Genomic DNA, 22,763 nt, shown 5'->3' with positions numbered 1-22,763 from the left:
ATAACTATTGCTAACACTGATAATAAGTAATGTTTCTTGAGCACCAAATCAGCATATTTGAATAACTTCTGAAAGATAATGTGACACTGAAGATGCTGAAAATTCAGCTTTGCCATCACAGTAAGAAATAATACAATTAAATTGTAATAATATTCCATAATATTACTGTTTTCATTGTATCTTTGATCAAATAAATTCAGCATTGAAGGGCATAAGAGACTTTTAAAAAATCTTACCCAGCCTAAACTTTTGAACACTAGTGTATAATGCCAATGTAAATCACTGAGAATGAAATATGCTATAAAATTAAACTTGCTTTGCCGTACTAGCTCTATTTTATTGCAGTCTCTTCCTTCGTTCAATATAAATATCACATAATTATATTGTGCATTGGAAGTGATGGGTAATCAATAGAGAAAGTCTATCAGAGGGTTTCATATGTGGAGATTAACGCAGGACTTCGGCTCTACTGATGCTGAGGGGCAAAGCAAGTCAGGGCAAAGGCGTCCTCAGCAGTGCCTGATGGCAAATTAGGCATTGAGGGAACACGAAATGGAGCGAGAAACTGAACATGTCAACAAGAGGTCAGCCTGCCATGCTGCGTGTGAGGCAACAAAGAGCCGATGAGAGAAAACAAGGGAAAAAAAGAAAGAAAAAAAACAAAAGAAGGGAACACACACCTGCATTCAGTTTAAGATCTGATTAAATGCAAAATGCTGGAGAACACAAGTGTGTAATCTTTGTCCAAAAAGACATTTGTGGATAAATGTCAAATCTTTACTTAATCTGCAATCATTAGGCCTATAAATGTAAACTTCTGACCAAAAATTCACATTTTGTTTCTAGAATTTTCTTCATATTTTTTAACATAGATGTCAGATGTGCTGCATTAGTCATTATGTGTAATAAACAGAATATTGGTCAATGAGTGTGTGTGTGTGTGTGTGTGTGTGTGTGTGTGTGTGTGTGTGTGTGTGTGTGTGTGTGTGTGTGTGTGTGTGTGTGTGTGTGTGTGTGTGTGTGTGTGTGTGTGTGTGTGTGTGTGTGTGTGTGTGTGTGTGTGTGTGTGTGTGTGGTGTGTGTGTGTGTGTGTGTGTGTGTGTGTGTGTGTGTGTGTATGTGTGTGTGGAAAAGAAAACAAACAGCATATGGAATACACATCAGGTCCGATAAGCATCAGAACCACATTATGTAAGGCTTATGGCAATCAACTTCTTCTGGTACAAAATAAACACAAGAACAAATCCCTCCAAAACCAACTTCTGTTCAAAATATTACAGATACAGATAATATTACAGATCTGCCAATAATTACATTTTCTAGGCATGGTTAAAACACTACATTTCCTGTATGGTTCGTACCAAAAACACAACATTTTTATTATTTTTACTATTATTCATGCTATATTTGACTGAGACTTAATTTTACTAAATAATTTTGCAAACTGTTTTCTATTTGAACATTGTAAAATGTATTTTAGTCCTGTGATAGCAAAGCTGAATTTTCAGCATCATTACTCCAGTCTTGAGTGTCACATGATCCTTCAGAAATCATTCTAATATGCTGATTTGATGCTCAGGAAACATGTATTATAAATGTTGAAAACAGTTGTGCTGCTTAATGTTTTTGTTATAATTTATTGCAGGATACTTGCAGCTACCCTGCTGAAGAAAAGTATTAATTTCTTCAGTAAAAAAATCTTACTGACCCCAAACATTTGAATGGAAGTGCATGTATACCGATCTGCATATGACATCAAAGTACCACGAGAACGATTAGAGAGCTGACGGTCAGCGTTGGTTGCAGCAAAGATGAAACAGGATCTAAGTGCAGCAGTCTGTATTTAGAAATCAACTCAAATCTTCACAAAACAGAATCTAAGGAACAAGATCAGGAACAGAACAACCAACTTAACATGTAACTGGAGAGAACAGAGGCAAACTGAACTAATTAACAAAGAAACTCTAATAAAAAATAAACTCTAAATATGATTTCTGTCCCTCCATTGACAGCTACACAACAACCATTTTGACGTTACAAAAAGTTCATAAAGAGATCATCAAGTAATCTTTATGATTTGAGTGTTTTGATCCAAATTTTCTTGATCGCTTTATAAGATGAACAGATTTAATTTAAACATTGATCAGCGAACATAAACAAAAGCTCAACCGAACCTGCTTGACGGGTGAGAACAAACCTCATTGGTTCTTGCTGAAGCTGAAACATTCTGCGAAACACAAGAATGAACCTCATTGGTTCTTGCGGAAGCTCAAACGCGCTGCAAAACAAGAATTAACCTCATTGGTTCTTGCTGAAGCTCAAACATGATGCATTATACACAAGAATGAACCTCATTGGTTCTTGCGGAAGCTCAAACATTCTGCGAAACACAAGAATGAACCTCATTGGTTCTTGCTGAAGCTCAAACGCGCTGCAAAACAAGAATTAACCTCATTGGTTCTTGCTGAAGCTCAAACATGATCCATTATACACAAGAATGAACATCATTGGTTCTTGCTGAAGCTCAAACATTCTGCGAAACACAGGAATGAACCTCATTGGTTCTTGATTCCAGATTAACACAACAGATGTGTTAGTTGATAAATGTACAGTATATATGTGAATAAAAGACTAAATTCAATCTGTTCATCAAGTAAAGCAATTGGACTACGCAAATTTGGACTAACCACTCAATTCATATGGATTAGTTTTACAATCTCTTTATGAACTTTTTAAAGCATCAAAGTGGTAGTTGCGTAGCTCTCTATGGAGGGATAGAAAGCTCACAGATTTCATCAAAAATATCTTAATTTGTGTTCCGAAGATGAACGAACGTTTTACGGGTTTGGAACGACATGAGGTTGAGTAATTAATGACAGAATTTTCATTTTAGGGTGAACTATCCTTTTAACAAATCTTTTGTTCATTGGAAATCATCATTAATCCTCTGAGGTCGGCAAACGCGCGGGCGCGTTTTGCTGGATTTTCTTCACATTGTAGAACTATAATCTTAAATTACTCCGTCATTTATGGTCATACAGAAAAAAGAAACGCGAACGCGCTCGTTACCTCAAAAACAAAACACCAAAACACTTCACAAGTCTCTGCTTTTCGTCGAGTTTGAAAGGCTCACCGTGACCTTACATTGGATTTAGGCTACCTCAGAAGAAGAAGAATGCGATTTGAAGACAAGAAAGTTGTAAGGTAAGAAATTCTTACATATTAGTTTGTTATAGTTGCATAAATTTCACATTGCAGTTGAACTGTGGCTAGATACATGGTGAATATTATAATATTTAGACCCGTGTTTACTGTTACTGTGTTTGTGGATATCTGCTCAAACGTAGATATGTATATGGTAACCATAATGTTTTATATTTGAGCGCGATCGCTTTTGAATGTATCATATTTGATACATTCGAAAAGCAAAATGCACCAAACGGCTTCATGTTTTTACTACTATCTCATTTCATATCATCATAACGAATGGAAACATTTGAAGTAACATGATAATCAATATATTTTTCTCTAGCTTAGTTGTTACTGAAATATTTTGGAAGATTTATTGGCTGATATGGTTATTGTTATTATTATTTTATGCAGCACTGCGCATAGCCTATGCTTACAAGGCACAACAAACCTGGTGTCCATTATATTATATATTGTTGGAAACATTTGTGTGTGTGTGTGTGTGTGTGTGTGTGTGTGTTCTGTGAATTTTAAAAAGCAATTTTAACCAGAAAAATCTAAAATGTATTCCCAAAATCATGCAGGCCTTTCTCTTGATATCAGTATCATTATTTTTTAAATCTCCTCATTCTTTGTGCAAGGTTGCTCAGAATGACAGGGCCTGATGGCTCCTAATAGGGCCGTTAGGGGAGGGTCTTTGTCTTTCTCAGGTGTGAAAGCTTACATATTAATGAGCTCCCGCATAAAGCTTTGTCGCCCCAAAAACACGTCGTAAAATTTTTAAATCAATATATTGTCTTATCTGAATGAGCAGTCAGGGTGATTTTCACATATTTTTAGGGCAAATATTCTAGGCTACGTCATACAATTTTCAAAAGTCTTGTGAAGAAATAATCAGTATGGGTTTCATGACCTTATTTCAGTGAGAATTTTTTTTTGTATTTTCACAAACCACGCATAGATGTCATTATCTCAAAACTACAAACTTTTACACACATGCTGCTTATACATTATTGTAGCAGAGTTTGACATGTCAGAACACCTCCAGGGCCCAAAAAACAGTTCAGACCCCAGAGGGTTAACGATTAACTATTGAAAACGCTGTTTTATGCTTCCAGGCCAGTAGTTGGCGATGTCACTTTGTAAAGAAAAACTACGGGCCTATAGACTGAACACATAATACGCATGCGGATGACGTCATCGTTTTCCACATATTTGTGTTTTTGTAGTTTACACGGAGACGTTACGGTATCGTTTTCAAAAACGTGCACGTTGAAACCCATTTTCAAAAGTTTGCTTTTTCAGGCACCCAAAACGCTGTTGTCGATGAATGACCAAAACGCATAAAAAGTATTCCGTTTTTAGTTGAAAGCGGTGCTGTGTCACGGCCCTTAGTTGAGTTCATGGAGCTCTTCCTAATGAGCTGCGTGTTAAATAAGGAAGACCAAAATATATGCAGAGCGGCAGGTCCCCAGACCAGGACTGTGAACCACTGCAAGTTTGAATCCAGCACATGACATTTCCCGATCCCATTTCCCTGTCATTTCCTGTCATTGCTCTACTCACACTAAAAATACAGTGAGAGTGATTCAATTACGGCGACTATTCTTTAATGTCACTTTAATGTCACAGTTAAAACTCATCCCTGTTATGGTCTTTTAATACTATACGTTTTCAGTTTTAAGAGGTCATCTTGTTCTCCACCATTCTTTCATCCTACACTCGCCCTTTTCCTTCTCGCCAGCGCTCGTTCCCCTCCCCTTCCCTTTACCTCCTCCCACTCGTGTTCACAGTAAGGACACAATGTTCTTTTTGCTTGTTTGGGGAAACTGCAGAAGTAAATAAATTAGAGGACTGGAGGATGCCGTCATGATGGCTGACTCCAGGTTTTAGTGGAGGAAAATAAACATGTTCATGTGAGGTTAGGACTGGCCGCGGCCGCTGTTCTTAAACAGCCGGCTCGATCTAAAACTATTATCACACCAGCAGACCGAGAGAGACTGAACGAGAATTAGAATGGTGACCTAATGTGGAGGGTTTATCTGATGTGAGCTTATTATAGACTATAAAAGAAATGTTCCCTTTCAACAGGTGCCTGCCCTTCTGTGACAGGAACACTCGTGCAGGCGAACAGATCAACCTGTTCCGTACCCGAGCGTTTGTGTGTGTGTGTGTGTGTGTGTGTGTGTGATCAGCTGCAGGGCTGTTTGTGGAATGGATAAGAACACAATTGTATTTGATATTCAGCATTATGACGAGTCATGATAATAAATAATCCCTTTACCACCTATAATGTTTAATTGACTGAAACTGAGAGGTTGTACAAGAAAAATACGTTTCCACACGTTTTTAATTGCCATGACTGGATACTGGATTAGGATTTGTAAAAATCATTGCATAGAGAACAGGTTCACAAAAGTTCAATAACTACGCAAAGAAATATTTCAGAACTGATCATAACTGGATAATTGTATGGTCAGTATAGAAACTACAACAACTTTTCCAGATAATAATAATAATAATAATTATTATTATTATTTTAATTGTTATTATTATTGTTGTTGTTATGGCTTTTTGGTTTTTGGCTATATTACTTTTATCTATATTTTTGTATTTAAATAGTCTGATTTAATTAAAATTTTAATTGTCGTTTGCCATTTTTTATTGATTATATTAAAGATTTTAGTTTGATCTTATTTTTTGTGTACTGTCAGTTATTTTAAACAGTAATAAACCATTCACAAATAAGAGCAATAACTACGCAAATAAATATTTCAGAGCTGATCATAAATGGATTTATTATCAGTATAGAAATCTTTTCAGACTTTTTCATTTTAAAATTATGTGATATTTCCAACACTTGTAAAAGTGTATAAATAAAAATCTTAGGAAATAGAGTCCAACTTTTAAGAAGACAAACATGTTCCTATTATATTCACATTATGCACAGCTTTTAATATAATCATGGTCATATTATTAATATTAGCTTTGGGCTTTATAAAATGTTTTATTTTGATCTTATTTTTTGCATTTGCTCTAATGTAAAGTAATTGAAAAAAAAGTGTTGTTTTTTACAGTTGATCTAGTAACAAGAAGAAATAGAAGTTTGTCAATAAATATGTATTATTTTATTCAGTTTGTATTTACATTTCAAGGCTCAAAATTATAGCAGATAATTTTAGCAGTTCACTTTTGATTTAAAGTATCATTCTCATTTCAGTGTATAAACGCTATTGCTGTTTCATGGCAGGTTTTCATTTGAATTAAAAGCCTTTTAAGTTTCAGCTGGAAACCTGAATACACACATTTCAAAATGTAAGCCTTTTCTAAAATGTGCCTACGTTCTTGCTGAACTGCCCCGTTTTTGTAATTATTCCCCAAGCCACAGCCTTACCCTCTTCAGATAAAGAGCTAAACCGCTATAAAAGCAATGTACAAGCTCTGAAAGCTTTCTGACTACCGGACAGAATGTAATATTACAGCTCCATCTAGTGGCAGTCTGCAAAACATTTATGAATAAGGAGAAGTTTTGATATTTAGTGCTTGACTGTCCATTTTAATCATTATTTTAAAGTTTGCAATGAGGCTAAACTGAGTGTAGAGCAGAAACTCCTGGCTCTCACCTTGGTCTGAAAGCAGCAGTAGAGTTGGGTAAGATATGGGTGTTTTCTGGCCAGGGCTAGGATGCGTTTCTCAGTCATAGTGCAGTCCACATCATCGTCCTGCAGGATGACGTCTTTCTTCAACACTTTCACCGCAAAAACCTCATCAGTGCCTCTTAACTCAGCCAGCATCACCTGTACACAAAGACAACACTGCGCTCACACTGCTGGGCCCTTATTACACACCAGACAAAACTACCAGACATAATCCACACCTTGCCAAAGCTGCCTTTCCCGAGCACTTTGATGAAGGAGAAGTCTTCCAGCATCATCCTTTTGGTCTGGACGGTCTTCACCTCTCCGTTCTCTCTCGCCTCCCCCGTCTCCTCTGACTCTCCCTCGGTCAGAGAGGAGGACGAGGCTGGCTTTAGCTCTTCACCTCTGTGGTCAAACGAAAGTGCCTTCCTGATGTTCTCCAGGTCCTTTATATCTGCAGATCACAAAACAAAGAGCCAAATCACATCACATGCTATCTGACCCCATATTTTAAATTGAGATTTATAGCCTACATCATCTGAAAGCTGAACACATAATCTTTCCATTGATGTATGGTTTGTTAGGATAGGACAATATTTGGCCGAGATACAACTATTTGAAAATCTGGAATCTGAGGGTACAGAAAAATTTAAATATTGAGAAAATCGCCTTTAAAGTTGTCCATTTCTACTGGCAAAAGTGCTGCATCCATTCACAAAAATAAATGTTTTAAATATTTAAGGTGGGAAATTTACAAAATATCTTCATGGAACATGGTCTTTACTTAATATCCTAATGATTTTTGGCATAAAAGAAAAATCTATAATTTTGACCCATACAATGTTTTGTTGGATATTGCCACAGGTCATATATACTCACATTCAGATTGTAAAATCAAACAAAATACATGTTAATTGTAATGCACATACAATAGAAGTCTAAGGGTAAAATACAGCATCGGATCTACAGTCTCGCACTACCATGTTTTAAAGATTTATTTTATTTTATTTTGAAAGAAATTAATAGTTTTATTCAGCAAGGGTGCACTGAATTGATCAAAAGTTACAGTAAAGACATGTATAATAATTTTAGAATTCTGTTCTTTTACACTTTCTATTCCTCAAAGAATCCATTCCAGAAAAAAATGTATCACGCAAAAATTCAGCACAACTGTTTTCAACATTGATAAAAAAATAAATAAAAATGAGCGCCAAATCAGCATATTTGCCTGTGCATATACAGTAGTTGTATAATCATGTGAAGGATATCAGGTATAAATGGCATAAAGCACTGGCTATCAAACACATATTTATCAAACGCTGTATCATAGAAGTTGTAGCTTTTAAATTAAATACAGCCCTTTTAGACTATCAGCCATTTGATTTCATTGATGACAATTTCAGTTTGTTTGTCATACAAAGCCATGAAAACATGGCAAAATACAAGCTTCAAATTTTGGTACAATGGCCCAAATAATGTATTTAACCCAAGAAGCATCTGCAAAGATTTATATTTAGCTGTATTCGTTTACTCTGGTCACATGGTGATGTAGGTGCAGATTTGGATCGGTCCTCTTCTAACAGTGGGGATATGGGTAAGGGTTGTGGATCTGGACCCTGAGAGATCTGTGAGGAAAACAAGAACAAATCATCTTCATCATCCAATCATCATTATGTTTCAGGAGTCCCGATCAAGCGCTCGCTATAAAAGACCATTATGTCATCAGTAATCAGAGTATTTACTATCATCTACAGCTGCATGGAGGAGAAGGAGGCTTTTGACCTTTCAGTTCTACATGCCCAATTTTCTAGTACGAACAAATAATTCCTGATGATTGTCGGCCTCTTACCTTTTTTCTCCTCTGGACGCTGCCGGAGAGTTTATCTGGAGTGACTCCGAGGTCGGACAGCACCTTGGCGATGCCCCTGGCGTCCACCCCACAGTTAGGAGCTACATTACTTTCACAACGCTTGTGCACATTCATCTTACAAACTGAGGACAGAGAAATGAAGGGAGACGGCATGAGAACTTAGACTGTATTTCAATGCAGGTTTGAATCTTGGAAGATTTGGGGATATAGCAGGGTTATTATCGTTTACTAAAACTAAAACTAAAACCATAAGAAAAATTTCATTGCTTAAAATAAAATATATATATATAAAAAAAAATTTAAACTTATTATATTTATAGTTTAACTTGAAAAATAAAATAAAATAAAAATGATACTAAATAACAATGGGTCAAAGTACTGTTTTCATAATGAAAGAGAGCACAACCTTTTCTTTTCTGTGACCTTTCTAGTAACTTTTTTAATATATATATATATATATATATATATATATAACAAAAAAGTTACTAGAGAAAGGTCACAGAAAAAAAAAGTTGTGCTCTCATTCATCCATTTCATCATACATTTTTTAGAGTATGTATATATATATATATATATATATATATATATATATATATATATATATATATATACTCTAAAAAATGGTATTTGGGTCAAATATTGAAGAACCCAACTATTGGTTTAATTTTTTTTTATTAAAATTTGATCAAAACATGGGATGAAACAACCCAACATTATACTGGAAAAACAACAACAACAACAACGTATAAATATATTTTATAGGGATTATCAATTGCCAGTCTTGAATTAATATATTTAATAACAGAACAGAGGAAAAAAAAAAGAAAAATGTGCATTCACTATAGAAACGTCCAGAAAATGACAAAATAATTTAAAAATCCCTGAAAAATTGGCAGCTTTTCCATGACTGTGGTAACCCTGTATCTATATTTCCCAGAATTCCGCTCTCACCTTTGCACTGCAGCCCTTGCCGCAGCAGACCCCACAGTAATGAGCCGCAGTGGTCACAGAACGTGAGGACTTTGTAGTTGTGAATCCGAAACTTATGAGGCATATTGACGCTGAAGCGCTGAGATCCCACCTGCAGGGGGTGATAGAGGATCAGAAAGATGCCAATGCAGTGATCACAAGCATTTTAACAGAGGAAAAACTGCAAAACTCTTTTATTTTTTATTATTACTTACATCCAATATATATAGCTGTGGGTAGTGACACCCATTTGATAAAGCCTACACAGTGATGTTGTTAGCTAACAGTAAAAACATGGTAGACTATATTATTTAATTTTAAAGGGAAGTTTTATTCCTCAGGTGTTGCTCTTAAGACATAGACTTAAACTGGAAAAAAAAATGACTTCCAGGTCCACTTTCCTGATGAGTTTTTCTCCAACCCTAATCAAACTCACCTGAATAAGCTTATAAAGTTGTTTTATTCAAATGTTGTTGGCTGCATCCGAAATCACATAATCCCCTACTGTATAGTAAGCGAAAAACAGTATGTGACAAAAGAAGTATGTCAGAATTCTCAGCACTCTTAAAAGAGTAGGCAAAAAGTACCCGCTTTTCATTGGCCAAGGACCAATCACAGTTAGTTTCTTTCCAGGTTAGGTGCGTGAAACTGTAACGTTGATGTCCCTACAATTATAGACCGATGTGTAAAACTCTTGGATGTATTTTAAAGAGTCTATGCCATGAACTTTACATACTTCACATACTTTTGATTCTCATCAGCGCTCATCGTCACAGTTGTAAACACAACGGCTTTATTCTTCCATGAGGGGGTTTGGCATCAAGGGATCTTTGTTTACAGGCGGACCGTTAAAAAAAATTACACATGCGCCTCCCGGACATCCTGTAGAATTCAACCAATAAGATGACGACTTGCTGAAGTATTTCCAGTTAAGTATACGATATATAATAAGACCTACAGCCAGCGGTCCGTGGGCATGACGTCTGAGGCTGAGACTAATGACAACATGGCAAATGTAGTAAGTCTGGATTAAATTCATACTACATAAACTCATACTATATAGAACATACATTTTAGCGGTCGTGAAGTAATTACTTATTCAAAATAAGTACCAAGACCTACTCGATTTCGGACGCAGCCATTGGCAGGTGAGTTTGATCAAGGTTTGAGGTAAACTCTGCAGGAAAGTGGTTTTCGAGGGCCAGAGTTGAGAACCCCTGAGCTAGAGTATAGAACTTCGAAATTAAAGTGTAGATAGCATAACTCTAGGATAAATTTGATGAGAAATGTATGTTTTTTTTTTTTCATTGCATCTTTGCAAATCTGAATCACAGTTTGAAACATTGTTGAGACCTCTTATGAAACTCAAGGAAAGATGTATGGGTTATTTTTTTTTCACAGGATAAACATCTGAAAAGCAGGAAACCTGCAAAAGTTTCTATTTTACTCGCATTGGTGAAAACATCACCTTAAATGAGAGATATTAAAGAGACATCATGTGTGATTTTTCTCTCACCTCCTCTGTGGTGTCCTCCTGTTTCTTCAGACCTGCACATTTAGTGATGATCAGCTCATGGCAGCGTTTATGAACTACACAGGTGCACACTGAGGGACAGAGACAAGGAGTAGACGAAATTAGCTTTACTTCACTTTTCTGATGTATTACTGTGAGCTCACAGATAAGGATGTTTTCAGCCACAGTATATAGATATGATATTTTTAGGAGGTTCCTGTCCATGCCAGAAGTTTCCTTCATTTCAGATTGTGAGCTAGTCACTGCTTAAAGGAATAATTCACCTAAAAATAAAGAATTATCCTATTATTTGTTCACCATGTATTTTGTTGTTTTATTCTGTGGAACACAAAAGGGGAATTATGAATGAAGTGCTTGAGTCAAACTGACTTCTCCAATGATATTTCTCTTGTGTTGTTATCTTGATGGCTGAATTAATATTGAACTGTTGTGGTATAAGAGCTGTCACATCATTCTTTTAAAAATTTCTCTCTTGTGTTCCACTGAAAATACAATAAATATGTGGATAAGTAAATAATGACAGAATTTTAATAGGAATGTTGATGTCTTTTGTTGCTTTAGATTTTGTTGCTAATGTTTTCGATGAACAAGCAACCCGATATATCCGAACCCGAACAGAAACACTGATATGGAGAAATATTAAGAAAACTGAATTTGATCCACCTACCTTGGCACTGATACCCTTGTTTTCCTAATACACCCCTGTGAAGAGAAGGAGATCAGCTATTATTTTTCTTGAACAGTGACACATTGAAACACAACAGCATTTATTTTAGTATGCATTAAACAATTCATGAATAAATAAATAAAGTTTGTTGAATTTTTAGAAAATCTGCTTTGAGTCATTGCCACATTACCACCTTAGGTGTGCATTGTTTTCGAATAATTCAACAGCCCGTCGCCAATTATTCCTTACTTAAATTTCCCGTGTAGTCAAAAATTGTCTCACTTAAAACTCATATTCAATCACCAAAATTACATATTTAAACGTTTTTTCCTGTGAATAAAAAAATTCTTCATGCCTTCTAATAGCTTGAATGCAACTCTACAACCTTCATTTATTATACGTGGAACCATTAATATGCTAATTAGCCCCACCTCCACTCACGCCAACTCACAGATTCACTCGGCCAGTTTACTGAGGGAAACGCTGCACAAAGGTATACTCTTTACAACGTCGGACACATAACGGTAATTAATATGATTAGCCTTTTGCTTTACCGTGTTATCAAACAGCTAATAATGTGTTGCTAATATTACACAAACCATGTTCCCGTTCGCCATCTCAATCTGCCTTCTAACAATCAGAAATGCTTTGAACAGCTCAGAACGTCAGTGGAGAAAGGCATTTAGTTCATCGTAACATGGTAATATACATCATACACCTGCTATATTGCTAAATCTACCCGATTTTTCATATAAACAGATGATATGCTAAAGCCCGCTGGCGTGTTGACATGATTGGCTACAAAGGTAGTTTGTGACGTCAGAAACACCAGCGATTTCAAACCGCGTTTTTGAGACCATCTTTGGTTCACTGCAGATTTAAGGACAAAATACTCAGCAATGGTGTTGACTTATGAATTTGCACATGGTTTGTCTTAAAGCATATTAAAAACATCACATAGACATAAACAACATTTAAAACTTGATTTTCACCACAGGGGGACTTTGATGCATTTAGGGATGCACCGATACCAGTATCGGGTATCGGGCCGATACTGAGCTCATGTACTCGTACTCGTAAAAATGCCCCGATACCAACAACCGATAACAGGCAGCGTGTGTACAGTGTTTGTGTCCAGACAAAGAAACACAGACAACAGAGATTATAATGGGGATAAAAAAAGAAGGCTGTCTATGTGGTAAATATATCTTATTAGTGAAATATTAAACAGAATATAGTAACGCCTGTGGTGCGAGCTGATAAGAGAAAAAACGCGCAGTGGATTGAGCGCGCAAGCCAGACGTCAGTGGAAAGTTTGTAGTTCAGTCGGATGTCAATGGCAAAGAAAGTAAAACGAGGCATGTAGCTTATTATTAACGTAAACTGACCAGAGAGAGAGAGAGAGAGAGAGAGAGAGAGAGAGAGAGAGAGAGAGAGCACTTCTGTTGAATGCTCTTGATTGCTGCACTCAGCACGTGTTATTTGGATTAAAACTAAATCGTATATGTTAGTAAAACATGAACTGTTACCTTATTTATGTTTAACGAGTGGTTGCCTACATTATTACAGGACATTTGCAGGTCAAGAAGTTACATGAACTTCAAACATCCAAAGCGCGTGGCCCGAAAACAATCGCCTCAGACAGCGCGCGATACTGAATGGAAGTCTTTCGCGTCTTGCGCTTGTACGGATGAATTCACTTTTCACTCTTGGCGAGTATCCTAGTAAACAAAGTCTGTTATATCTCAAGTGAACGTAGACAGTACAATTCAAATGGGGTCCGTGTGTTCGGTCTTAAAGGCGCAGCAGTTTAATTAATCTGCTGCTGTGTTTTAATGTCAGTCAAACAAAGGACAAATAAATTACTCACTGCTCTTGACTAAATAGGCTACCCTTTTCAACTTTACAAAAATATCTATCTATATATAATTTATACAGTAATGAATAGCCTTTGCAGTGCATCAAATATATATTTGATGAACAAATTAAGTTTAAATTTAATAAACAACTAATATGATTGATATTCTTTTGGTTTCTCTACCAATACATTTAAAAATTACAAATGCATGAATTAAAAATTAATTTAAAATAAAAAATACAGGTATCGGTTACGATATCGGTATCGGCGAGTACCAAAAATGAAAGTATCGGTATCGGACTCGGTCTGGAAAAAGTGGTATCGGGACATCCCTACTAATAATGTTAACAAATAAGACCATACTGCAAAGTGTTCGTAACAATACAGTATGTGGACAAACATCCTCCTACAGGAATTGTATCCTGGTAACTCTTTAGGAGAAAATAACTGTTCACATATATAGATTTCATAGGCTGTGTGTTGTTATTCGCCGCCCTTCCCTTCAGTTTCAGTCCCACACATCATGTCTGCACCTTATCTTTAAAACAGCCATTTTCTTTCTGTTCTCCAGAGAGGCGGCCGCGGGACACGGCGGTGCTCTTGTGCAGTGTGGAGGATACCAGACGCACTCAATACACACATATTGTAGCACTGTCACTCTGAGCCTTGGGGCTTTTCCTGAAGTTACCATGGAAACGCAGCCCTCTTAGGGGAAACCACCCGTGAACGGACTCGTGAGGAGGGACAGTGTACACTGGTTATGTCAAAACTCAGACGCAGGTTTACCAACAGACGCAGCTGTACAAACAGCACTCTACACGGCTGTAAATATCAGCTGACGGTTGCTGTGGGACTCACCAGATGAAGTCGCGGCAGTGTGAGCAGTAGGTGGGCTGTCTCAGGTAGGTGGCCATGAACTTGTGCCCGTTGACTTGATGCACTCTCCTCCGGACAGCTCCCTGCCTCTTCCTGGGACGCATGCGTTCACGAAACACACGCTCCTCATTTTTGCAGCTTCCTGCTGCAAGACACACACAAATGCACAAACAAATGTAAACATTCAAAACCATTCTTCAATAATGTGCACTCATTCATCCAGGTGCACATAGTAACATTTTTCAATATACAGGGTGGGCCATTTATATGGATACACCGCAATAACATGGGAATGGTTGGTGATATTAAAGTCCTGTTTGTGGCACATTAGTATATGTGAGGGGGCAAACTCCTCAAGATGGGTGGTGACCATGGTGGCCATTTAGAAGTCGGCCATCTTGGATACAACTTTTGTTTTTTCAATAGGAAGAGGGCCATGTGACACATCAAACTTATTGGTAATGTCACAAGAAAAACAATGGTGTGCTTGGTTTCAACGTAACTTTATTCGTTAATGAGTTATTTACAAGTTTCTGACCACTTATAAAATGTGTTCAATGTGCTGCCCATTGTGTTGGGCTTCACACACTGAATGGCCCCCAAGATCTCCCGATCTGACCCCCTTAGACTTTTATCTTTGGGGTCATCTGAAGGCAATTGTCTATGGTGTGAAGATACGAGATGTGCAGCACCTGAAACTACGGATACTGGATGCCTGTGCTGGCATTTCTCCTGCGGTGTTGCTATCAGTATGTGAAGAGTGGGAGAACAGGGTTGCATTGACAATCCAACCCAATGGGCAGCACATTGAACACATTTTATAAGTGGTCAGAAACTTGTAAATAACTCATGAACGAATAAAGTTACGTTGAAACCAAGCACACCATTGTTTTTCTTGTGACATTACCAATAAGTTTGATGTGTCACATGGCCCTCTTCCTATTGAAAAAACAAAAGTTGTATCCAAGATGGCCGACTTCTAAATGGCCACCATAGTCACCACCCATCTTGAGGAGTTTGCCCCCTCACATATACTAATGTGCCACAAACAGGACTTTAATATCACCAACCATTCCCATGTTATTATGGTGTATCCATATAAATGGCCCACCCTGTATATATAAATTTAAGCCCACCAATGTCTGAGACACTCAGACTTACACAGCCCTAAGATGAAGACTCCAATCATATCAATAGCCTTGAAAAAGCTGTTTAATTCTACATGGGGAGGTGTCACCATTTTGAAATCACATGACCAGTTGAATACTACTCACTTTATAACCCCCCTTATTTTCAGACACTTTCATCATGACGACAAACATACATTTGAGAGTGTATTTGTTAACACAATAGAAGACCATGTTAGCCGTTTTTGTTCATATTTATACTAACGTAAAAACCACAAAACCAAACAGAGAATTAGCTTGTTTCTTCTAAAGCTTAACGTAGCTTTAAGCATTTTTTCTACCTGATGTCACTCAGCTATGTGTCCTGAGATATCACATCTGTCACTATGACAGACGCTATTGTTCAACCATTCAGAAGACTGATTGGTACTCAGTCAGCCACTAACAGTACTTGTAAGGGAATAGTTCACTCAAAAATGACAATTTTGTCATCATTTGCTCACCCTTCTATTCCCGGTTAAACAAAATGTTACATTTTTGAGTCAACGAATCCATTAACTGTGTGTTTTTCTGTTTGTGTGTTATGAGGCGCCATGCAGAGGCAGTGATCAATAAACTGGGGGGCATGACTGTGACATTGGCACCATATTGGAGAGTTGTAAGACGCTCTCACTAGGAAAAGAAACAGGCCACAGGGGTAGAGCTCCACTCTTTCTCTCTCTTCTACTCATTCTCTCTGTGGAGCATGAGAACTGTGATCACTCCTGAGTATTCCCTTATGTCAGTGTATCCGTCTGCTGTAGTCACACTTCTCAGCCCTGAGAGAAAGAGAAGGAGAGAGGCTGGACTTGGAGTCACAAAATGACAAAGCAAGTTGTGTCAAACTGGCAGGCCGACAGGCATCTCCTGTTATTAATAAAGCCATTGTGTGTGTGTGTGTTTTAAAACTCTTTTTGCCAGCCGAAAAAGAAACCGAGCCAGGCAGCACTGCTGTGCATAGCAAAAAACCTTTGACATCAAAAGTAGAAGAGAAAGTGCAGGAGAACAAGCCTCTTCCTTTCAGACTAAACAATCAGCGATCCAAAACATGACGAATATCATGCATAATTATATTAACATGCTATTTATTCAAATTAAATCACATCATTTCTGGAGTTTAAAAACTCTTTATAGTTTCGCTTTTTTTTTTTCTGAGAAACTCCAAACGAACTTCGGTTTGGCCTGCTTTTGTTTGAAATTATGTCACACCAGTTCATTGTTCGAATTTGCTTGAAGTATATCAATGCCTTAAACATATAATACAATTTCTTGTAGTTTTTCGTTAATAATAAAAGTTGTTCAGTTATTATAATTATCAATAGTCATCTTTTCAGACCATTAGTCAACGAATATTCAGAAAAAACTGCTGATTGCTCACTAAAACCCACACTGTAAAAACTAAAGGAGCCTCAAGTATCCTGTTGGATACTCAAGGAACTTCAAAATGTAATTTTGGTGCCTCAAAGCTCTTTTTCCTATAGTAGGGTTACTGGAGGAGCATTGACAATCTTTGAGGTTCTTGCTGGAACTTATGGGATCCTTTAAGCACTTTGTATTTACTTCAGAGGTTCTGGAGTCACCTTTTCATTACCATGAGACCTCGAAGTGCTTTGGGGGAAAATAGAGGAACTTAAATGCGATAAAAGGGTTATTGGAAGATCTTTTAACATTTAAGTGGTTCCTGGAAGATCTCTTATGTTAAAGCCAGCATCTGGAGGAACCCAATGGTTCAGTGAGGCCCGAATTAGATTATTATTCTATTATTATTATTATCCTATTATTATTATTATTATTATAGGCTACTTAAGTTTGATTCAGTATACATACCCAGGTGAAAAAGACGTACTATTAAATGTATTAAAAATGTACTTGAGTGTGTTTTTAGTAGACCTACAATACAAATATACTTTAATGCATTTTTAATACATTTAACAGTAACTATAGTCTTTTTCACTTGGGTAGCTTACATATATTTAGTATAGGCCTATTTTATTAAGTCATTTAAACCTTAAACAACAACACTAAATAATAATAATATTATATGAAGAAGAAGAACCAGGAGGATAAAGAGTTTATTCTGTCACGAAACTGCTGCTATTCCTCCGCTGTCGTCGCTTCAGTGATCCTCGCGCTGCTCGCGCGCAACAAAGCTCAGCTGATCGTCATCAGGAAAGTAACGGCTCCTCTCATCAGCTTCCGCCGTTTATTCGGCTCTCCATTACAAGGTTTGTAAACTCGCCAAATAAATATAAATACAGAGTCTACTCACTATATATTTAAACACACATATATATAAACTAAATTTATTATACATTACTACGTTTTTACAGTGTTTACCACTCGTTTATTGCACAGTATCTGGTATGAAGGTTTTAGCCGCGATGCTAACTACGTTGATCTAATGAACAAATGGAAATGATTGACTTATTGTCTTAGATTGATTTAGTCATTCAATTCAACATATTTTGTACAACTGTGTATTCAAATTGCTGATATTGCCTAACTAATTTAGAAAATTCTCTGATTCTTGGCGTTTGTTATGAATAACAAAAACAGGTTATAGTTTGGTCTTTTTTTGTTTAGCCTAACTTTACTACAGGTGCCCTCATTCTCTCAAATACCATTTTAAAGCCATTTACTGGTCAATAAATATTATGTTGTGAATAATCAGCTTTGTTCTTTTGTTTCCCCAGAACAACCATTACATTTCTAAAATAATCTGAACATTTCAGTGGCAACATTGAATTACAGTAAGTTACCTGCACCACATGCAAGTACTTTATTACTATGAACTTTCTCTGTGTGAAATTGTATTGTTTGACTCTGTACTTGTGTTTTTTAATCAGATACTCTCTGAAAATCTTTTCTCATGATCTCAAATCTCATTCATGTTACTCAGAAAAATAATATCACAGGTTTGATTCACAAAAAATGCTATAGACATTTTAACTCTGAATTATAACTTCAAGTTTAGTCTTTTTCGACAAAAAAAATAAATAAATAGGAAAAAGCAATTAGGCTTCAGAAGACTTGCAACACAACCCATAACACATGAGTTGTGAACTCATTGATTATTTTTAGGATCTTTTCTGGGACATTTTTGGAGCTTAACCATTTTTACATAAATTGTTGCATTGAATTGAACTAGACAAGTGTGCATAAGAATGGTTTCATGAATGATTTACACAATTGTTTTCTGCTTGTGTTTCATGCAGTGAAAGTGAATGGTGACTGGGGTTGCATTATGCCTGAGATCTGCTTTTGGGTTCCACAGATAGACAGTCAAACAGGTTTGGAACGTCACAAGGCTGAGGAAATTATTTAAATTTCACAACTATCAGTTTAATAACCTTACTAACAGTAAATTTTGTACTTTGCAGGGATCTCGGTAAGCTGAAATACAAGTTTGATCAAGAATAAAAATCCTCCTGTAGACCTGAAAATCATCGAAGTGCCTGGACCATCCACCAGAAAAGACGAAAAACAAACGTAAAACGATGCTGTACCTTTTCACTTTTCTAACTCTTTAAGTACCTCACACCAACTTGGTCCCATAGTGACATTTTTGACCACAAACGAAATTGCTGATCATGTGAATTCATATTGAAATGACTGAATTCACCAGTGAACATTCACAGAACAACAGATAATTTTACTGCACCTTAACTCTGTTTCGGGTCGAAGCCTCTACTTCTACTTCCTCTATCTTGTTTCATGAGAATACTCAACAACCATTTATGAACACTGTTGATTCAAGTCACACATTTAAGCTTTTCAAAAGCCATAGTGTACATTACAGTCTCCAGTCTAACGGCATCCCAGACTTAAACATTTTATGATTCAAAATAGCTGAATAACTAACCATCAGAGATTTCAGTATAGAGATAAAGGTTACAGCACAATTAGTGTATATTAGCACTGTTGTTTGTTTTTGGCATCTGATAGAGCTTTTGGACTTGGAAACAGTGATGTCAGACTAACCATCGGACTGAAACACAAATGTTTTAAAGTTAAGTATGTGGACATTTTTAATTAGTTCAAATGTAATTTTTTTTACATTGATTTATTTAGTGGAACATATGTGTTTCCATGCATTTTGTTGAGATGTCTTTTCTTGTTAATCTATTGTATATACATGGTTGATTATTCATGTTGCTTATGTATTATACTATTTTTTTGTGTAGTCATTGATATTAATCTGTAGTTAGCTTTTTTCCCCATGTGCATGGAAGTGTATGTATAAAAATGAATATCAAATATGTAATAAACAATTATTATTTTGTATTTGGTTCAATTTGTTTATTATAATAGAAGTCAAAGGTAACCATAGTAACAACATGAAATTAAATATAAAAAAAAAAAAAATGAAATTTGGTTCCTGGAGGCACCCAAAGTGGTTCCACACAGTGCCTAATATAAGAGTTCCTCAGGAAACCTGTGTGGTTCCTCAGAGAACTGCCCCTTTTTAAAGGGTGCCTAGAGGATCTACAGACGGTTCCGCCGGTGTGGCGAAGTGAAGAACCCCAAAAGGTTCCTCCAGGCACCTTTTATTTTTACAGTGCAGGTCACTAACAGATTGTCAATTCAAGTCATTTCAAGTTCATTTAGATTCAGATGTGACAGAACATGATAATATACATTTAACCCATTAAACCATTCATTTACACCAGTTACAGACCTATTTAGGCTGATTTGCGCTAAACTGTTGTGAGCACGAGAGAAGTATTATCGCATTGACAGGAAAATGATCTTATTGATCAAGAGAACATGATAGACATGATAGACATTACTGCATTGACAAGCCAAACATAGCGATGAGGACTTTGGGAGAACATGGGCCATTTGGTCTGGCATCCCGACCAGCTTATTCAGCCACATTGCCTCAACCAATGACAATTTGTATACCCAACCAATGGGAGACACATGGATTATTTAGAAAACCTGTTTGAAAACAGTCAATGTCTCAGTATAGGCACAAAAAGCTGAAAGCTTTTAGGGTCTTTCCTAGAGCTGCAAGATATTAATGAAAAATATAATATTTGATCATGATAATAAGTCAGTTAAAATTATATTTTAAGTCCCCCTGTGGTAAAAATCTAGTATTTAATGTTGTTTATATGTCTATGTGGTGTTTTTAATATGCTTTAAGACAAACCATGTGTAAATTCATGTCAACACCATTGTTTTCTTTTAAAAATTGCAGTGATCCCCTAGTGAAAAATCCTATACCAAAATGTATTTAATGTGCACCCATTGTAAATTTGATCGCTGTATTCAGTTTAGTTCAATAAATAAATGCTGAAGATGTTTAAAATACATTTAGTTCATACTAAGTATACAAAACTATTAACATATTTACTGACATATCGCTTGAGACTTACTGATATAAATATAATAATTAAAATTTATTTGGAGTACTTCTTTATTGCACAATGCACATTTCTTAATATTAAGCCTAAATGTGTTTAATATCACTATTAGTAAGGATAGTATGATCACTGTATAATTTAAATGCAAGATATTTAAAGTGTACCTAAAGTGTACTTGCAATTGTTCCATTTTAGCAAAATCAAATATACTTAATTATATCTTTAGTTGGACCTCAGCACTATTTCTTACGGTGGCCGAGAGAGCTCAACGCGCTGCAACTGAAGAAAATGCATGCAAATAGAAAAAACACCAGCAAATTAAGAAAACATCTTCATCAGTTTCACAACTCGTGTGCTCCAAATACTCACAACACAACCAAATACAGAAACGCGCTGCAAAAGTTCACAACACAACCAAATACAGAAACACGAATAGCACAGACCACAACGGAAATGTTTCCAGGGGACCCCAGTAAGAGACGAACCCGGCTGAGACATGCTTCTTGCCCGTGAGCATCCCTATGCCCTACTCCCTTCGAAGGGCAGACGGCAGAGCCCTTGAAGTGGGACTTTGGAGTGAGCAGGGCACTTGTGTGCCATTATGTAGCCGTTTGGATCGCACTTGGCGAAGGGAGCAACGAAAGACAACATGATTCCCTCATTATTTTCATCTGGGATGTTCCTATGACAACGCAGCACGGTGACCATCAGCTATTCCATGAATAGCTGTTCTTACAACAGAAATATCTTATTGTGAATTGCGGTTAACATAAATGTTGCAATAAATATACATTTTATACAAAATACATTTTTTAAATACTAAAAAAAAAAAATTTTTTGTATACTTATACTTAGTATAGTGGGACTTGTACAGCCCCTCTCACCAGACATGATAGTCTCCAGCATCAACACTTCTGTGCTTCTCAGAGAAAATGGAAGAACTGGTGTATGCTGGAACCAAACTATCCCACTCTATTTCTGCGAGCCCCAAGATATCAACCAAAAAACGCCAGGCCCCACAACCACCAAAGCCTGAACTTTCATTATTTACAGGTCTCCAAAATACTCTCCAGCCTTTGCTGAGGACTTTACTGAACTGTTATCAACAGTTACTTCAGAGTTTGACTGTTTTGCCATTGCTGGTGATTTTAACATTCACATAGATAATGCAGAAACCAATATGGCAAAATAAATCAAAACTGTTTAAAAAACTTTTGATCTGACTCAGCATGTACATGGGCCCACACACAATCATGGACACACTCTACACTGTAAAAACTAAAGGAGCCTCAAATATCCTGTCAGATACTCAAGGAACTTCAAAATGTAATATAGGTGCCTCAAAGCTCTTTCTCCTATAGTAGGGTTACTGGAGGAGCATTGACAAACTTTGAGGTTCTTGCTGGAACTTATGGGATCCTTTAAGCACTTTGTATTTAGTTCAGAGGTTCTGGAGTCACCTTTTCATTACCATGAGACCTCGAAGTGCTTTGGGGGAAAATAGAGGAACTTGAATGCGATAAAAGGGTTATTGGAAGATCTTTTAACATTTAAGTGGTTCCTGGAAGATCTCTAATGTTAAAGCCAGCATCATTATTATTATTATCATTATTATTATTATTATTAT

General features: G+C 36.5%; 1 protein-coding gene across 1 annotated transcript in view; it reads right to left on the bottom strand.

The window, feature by feature from the left end:
- The window catches only part of prkceb (protein kinase C, epsilon b), a 128,033-nt gene that overhangs the window by 36,387 nt on the left and 68,883 nt on the right, over nucleotides 1-22,763 (bottom strand). Inside the window, exons 3-10 of the mRNA XM_081351851.1 lie at nucleotides 14,584-14,746; nucleotides 11,868-11,902; nucleotides 11,183-11,271; nucleotides 9,649-9,778; nucleotides 8,677-8,819; nucleotides 8,359-8,452; nucleotides 7,067-7,281; nucleotides 6,813-6,986 (exon numbers count right to left, since the gene is read on the bottom strand). Coding sequence (XP_081207977.1) covers nucleotides 6,813-6,986; nucleotides 7,067-7,281; nucleotides 8,359-8,452; nucleotides 8,677-8,819; nucleotides 9,649-9,778; nucleotides 11,183-11,271; nucleotides 11,868-11,902; nucleotides 14,584-14,746 — 1,043 coding nt within the window. The remainder of the gene's footprint in view (nucleotides 1-6,812; nucleotides 6,987-7,066; nucleotides 7,282-8,358; nucleotides 8,453-8,676; nucleotides 8,820-9,648; nucleotides 9,779-11,182; nucleotides 11,272-11,867; nucleotides 11,903-14,583; nucleotides 14,747-22,763) is intronic.

This window comes from Scardinius erythrophthalmus, assembly GCF_964197995.2.
Source record: "Scardinius erythrophthalmus genome assembly, chromosome: 21".
Classification (NCBI taxonomy): domain Eukaryota; kingdom Metazoa; phylum Chordata; class Actinopteri; order Cypriniformes; family Leuciscidae; genus Scardinius; species Scardinius erythrophthalmus.
The sequence above is the reverse complement of the archived record's forward strand: the minus strand, read 5'-3'. Positions and strand labels throughout refer to the sequence as shown.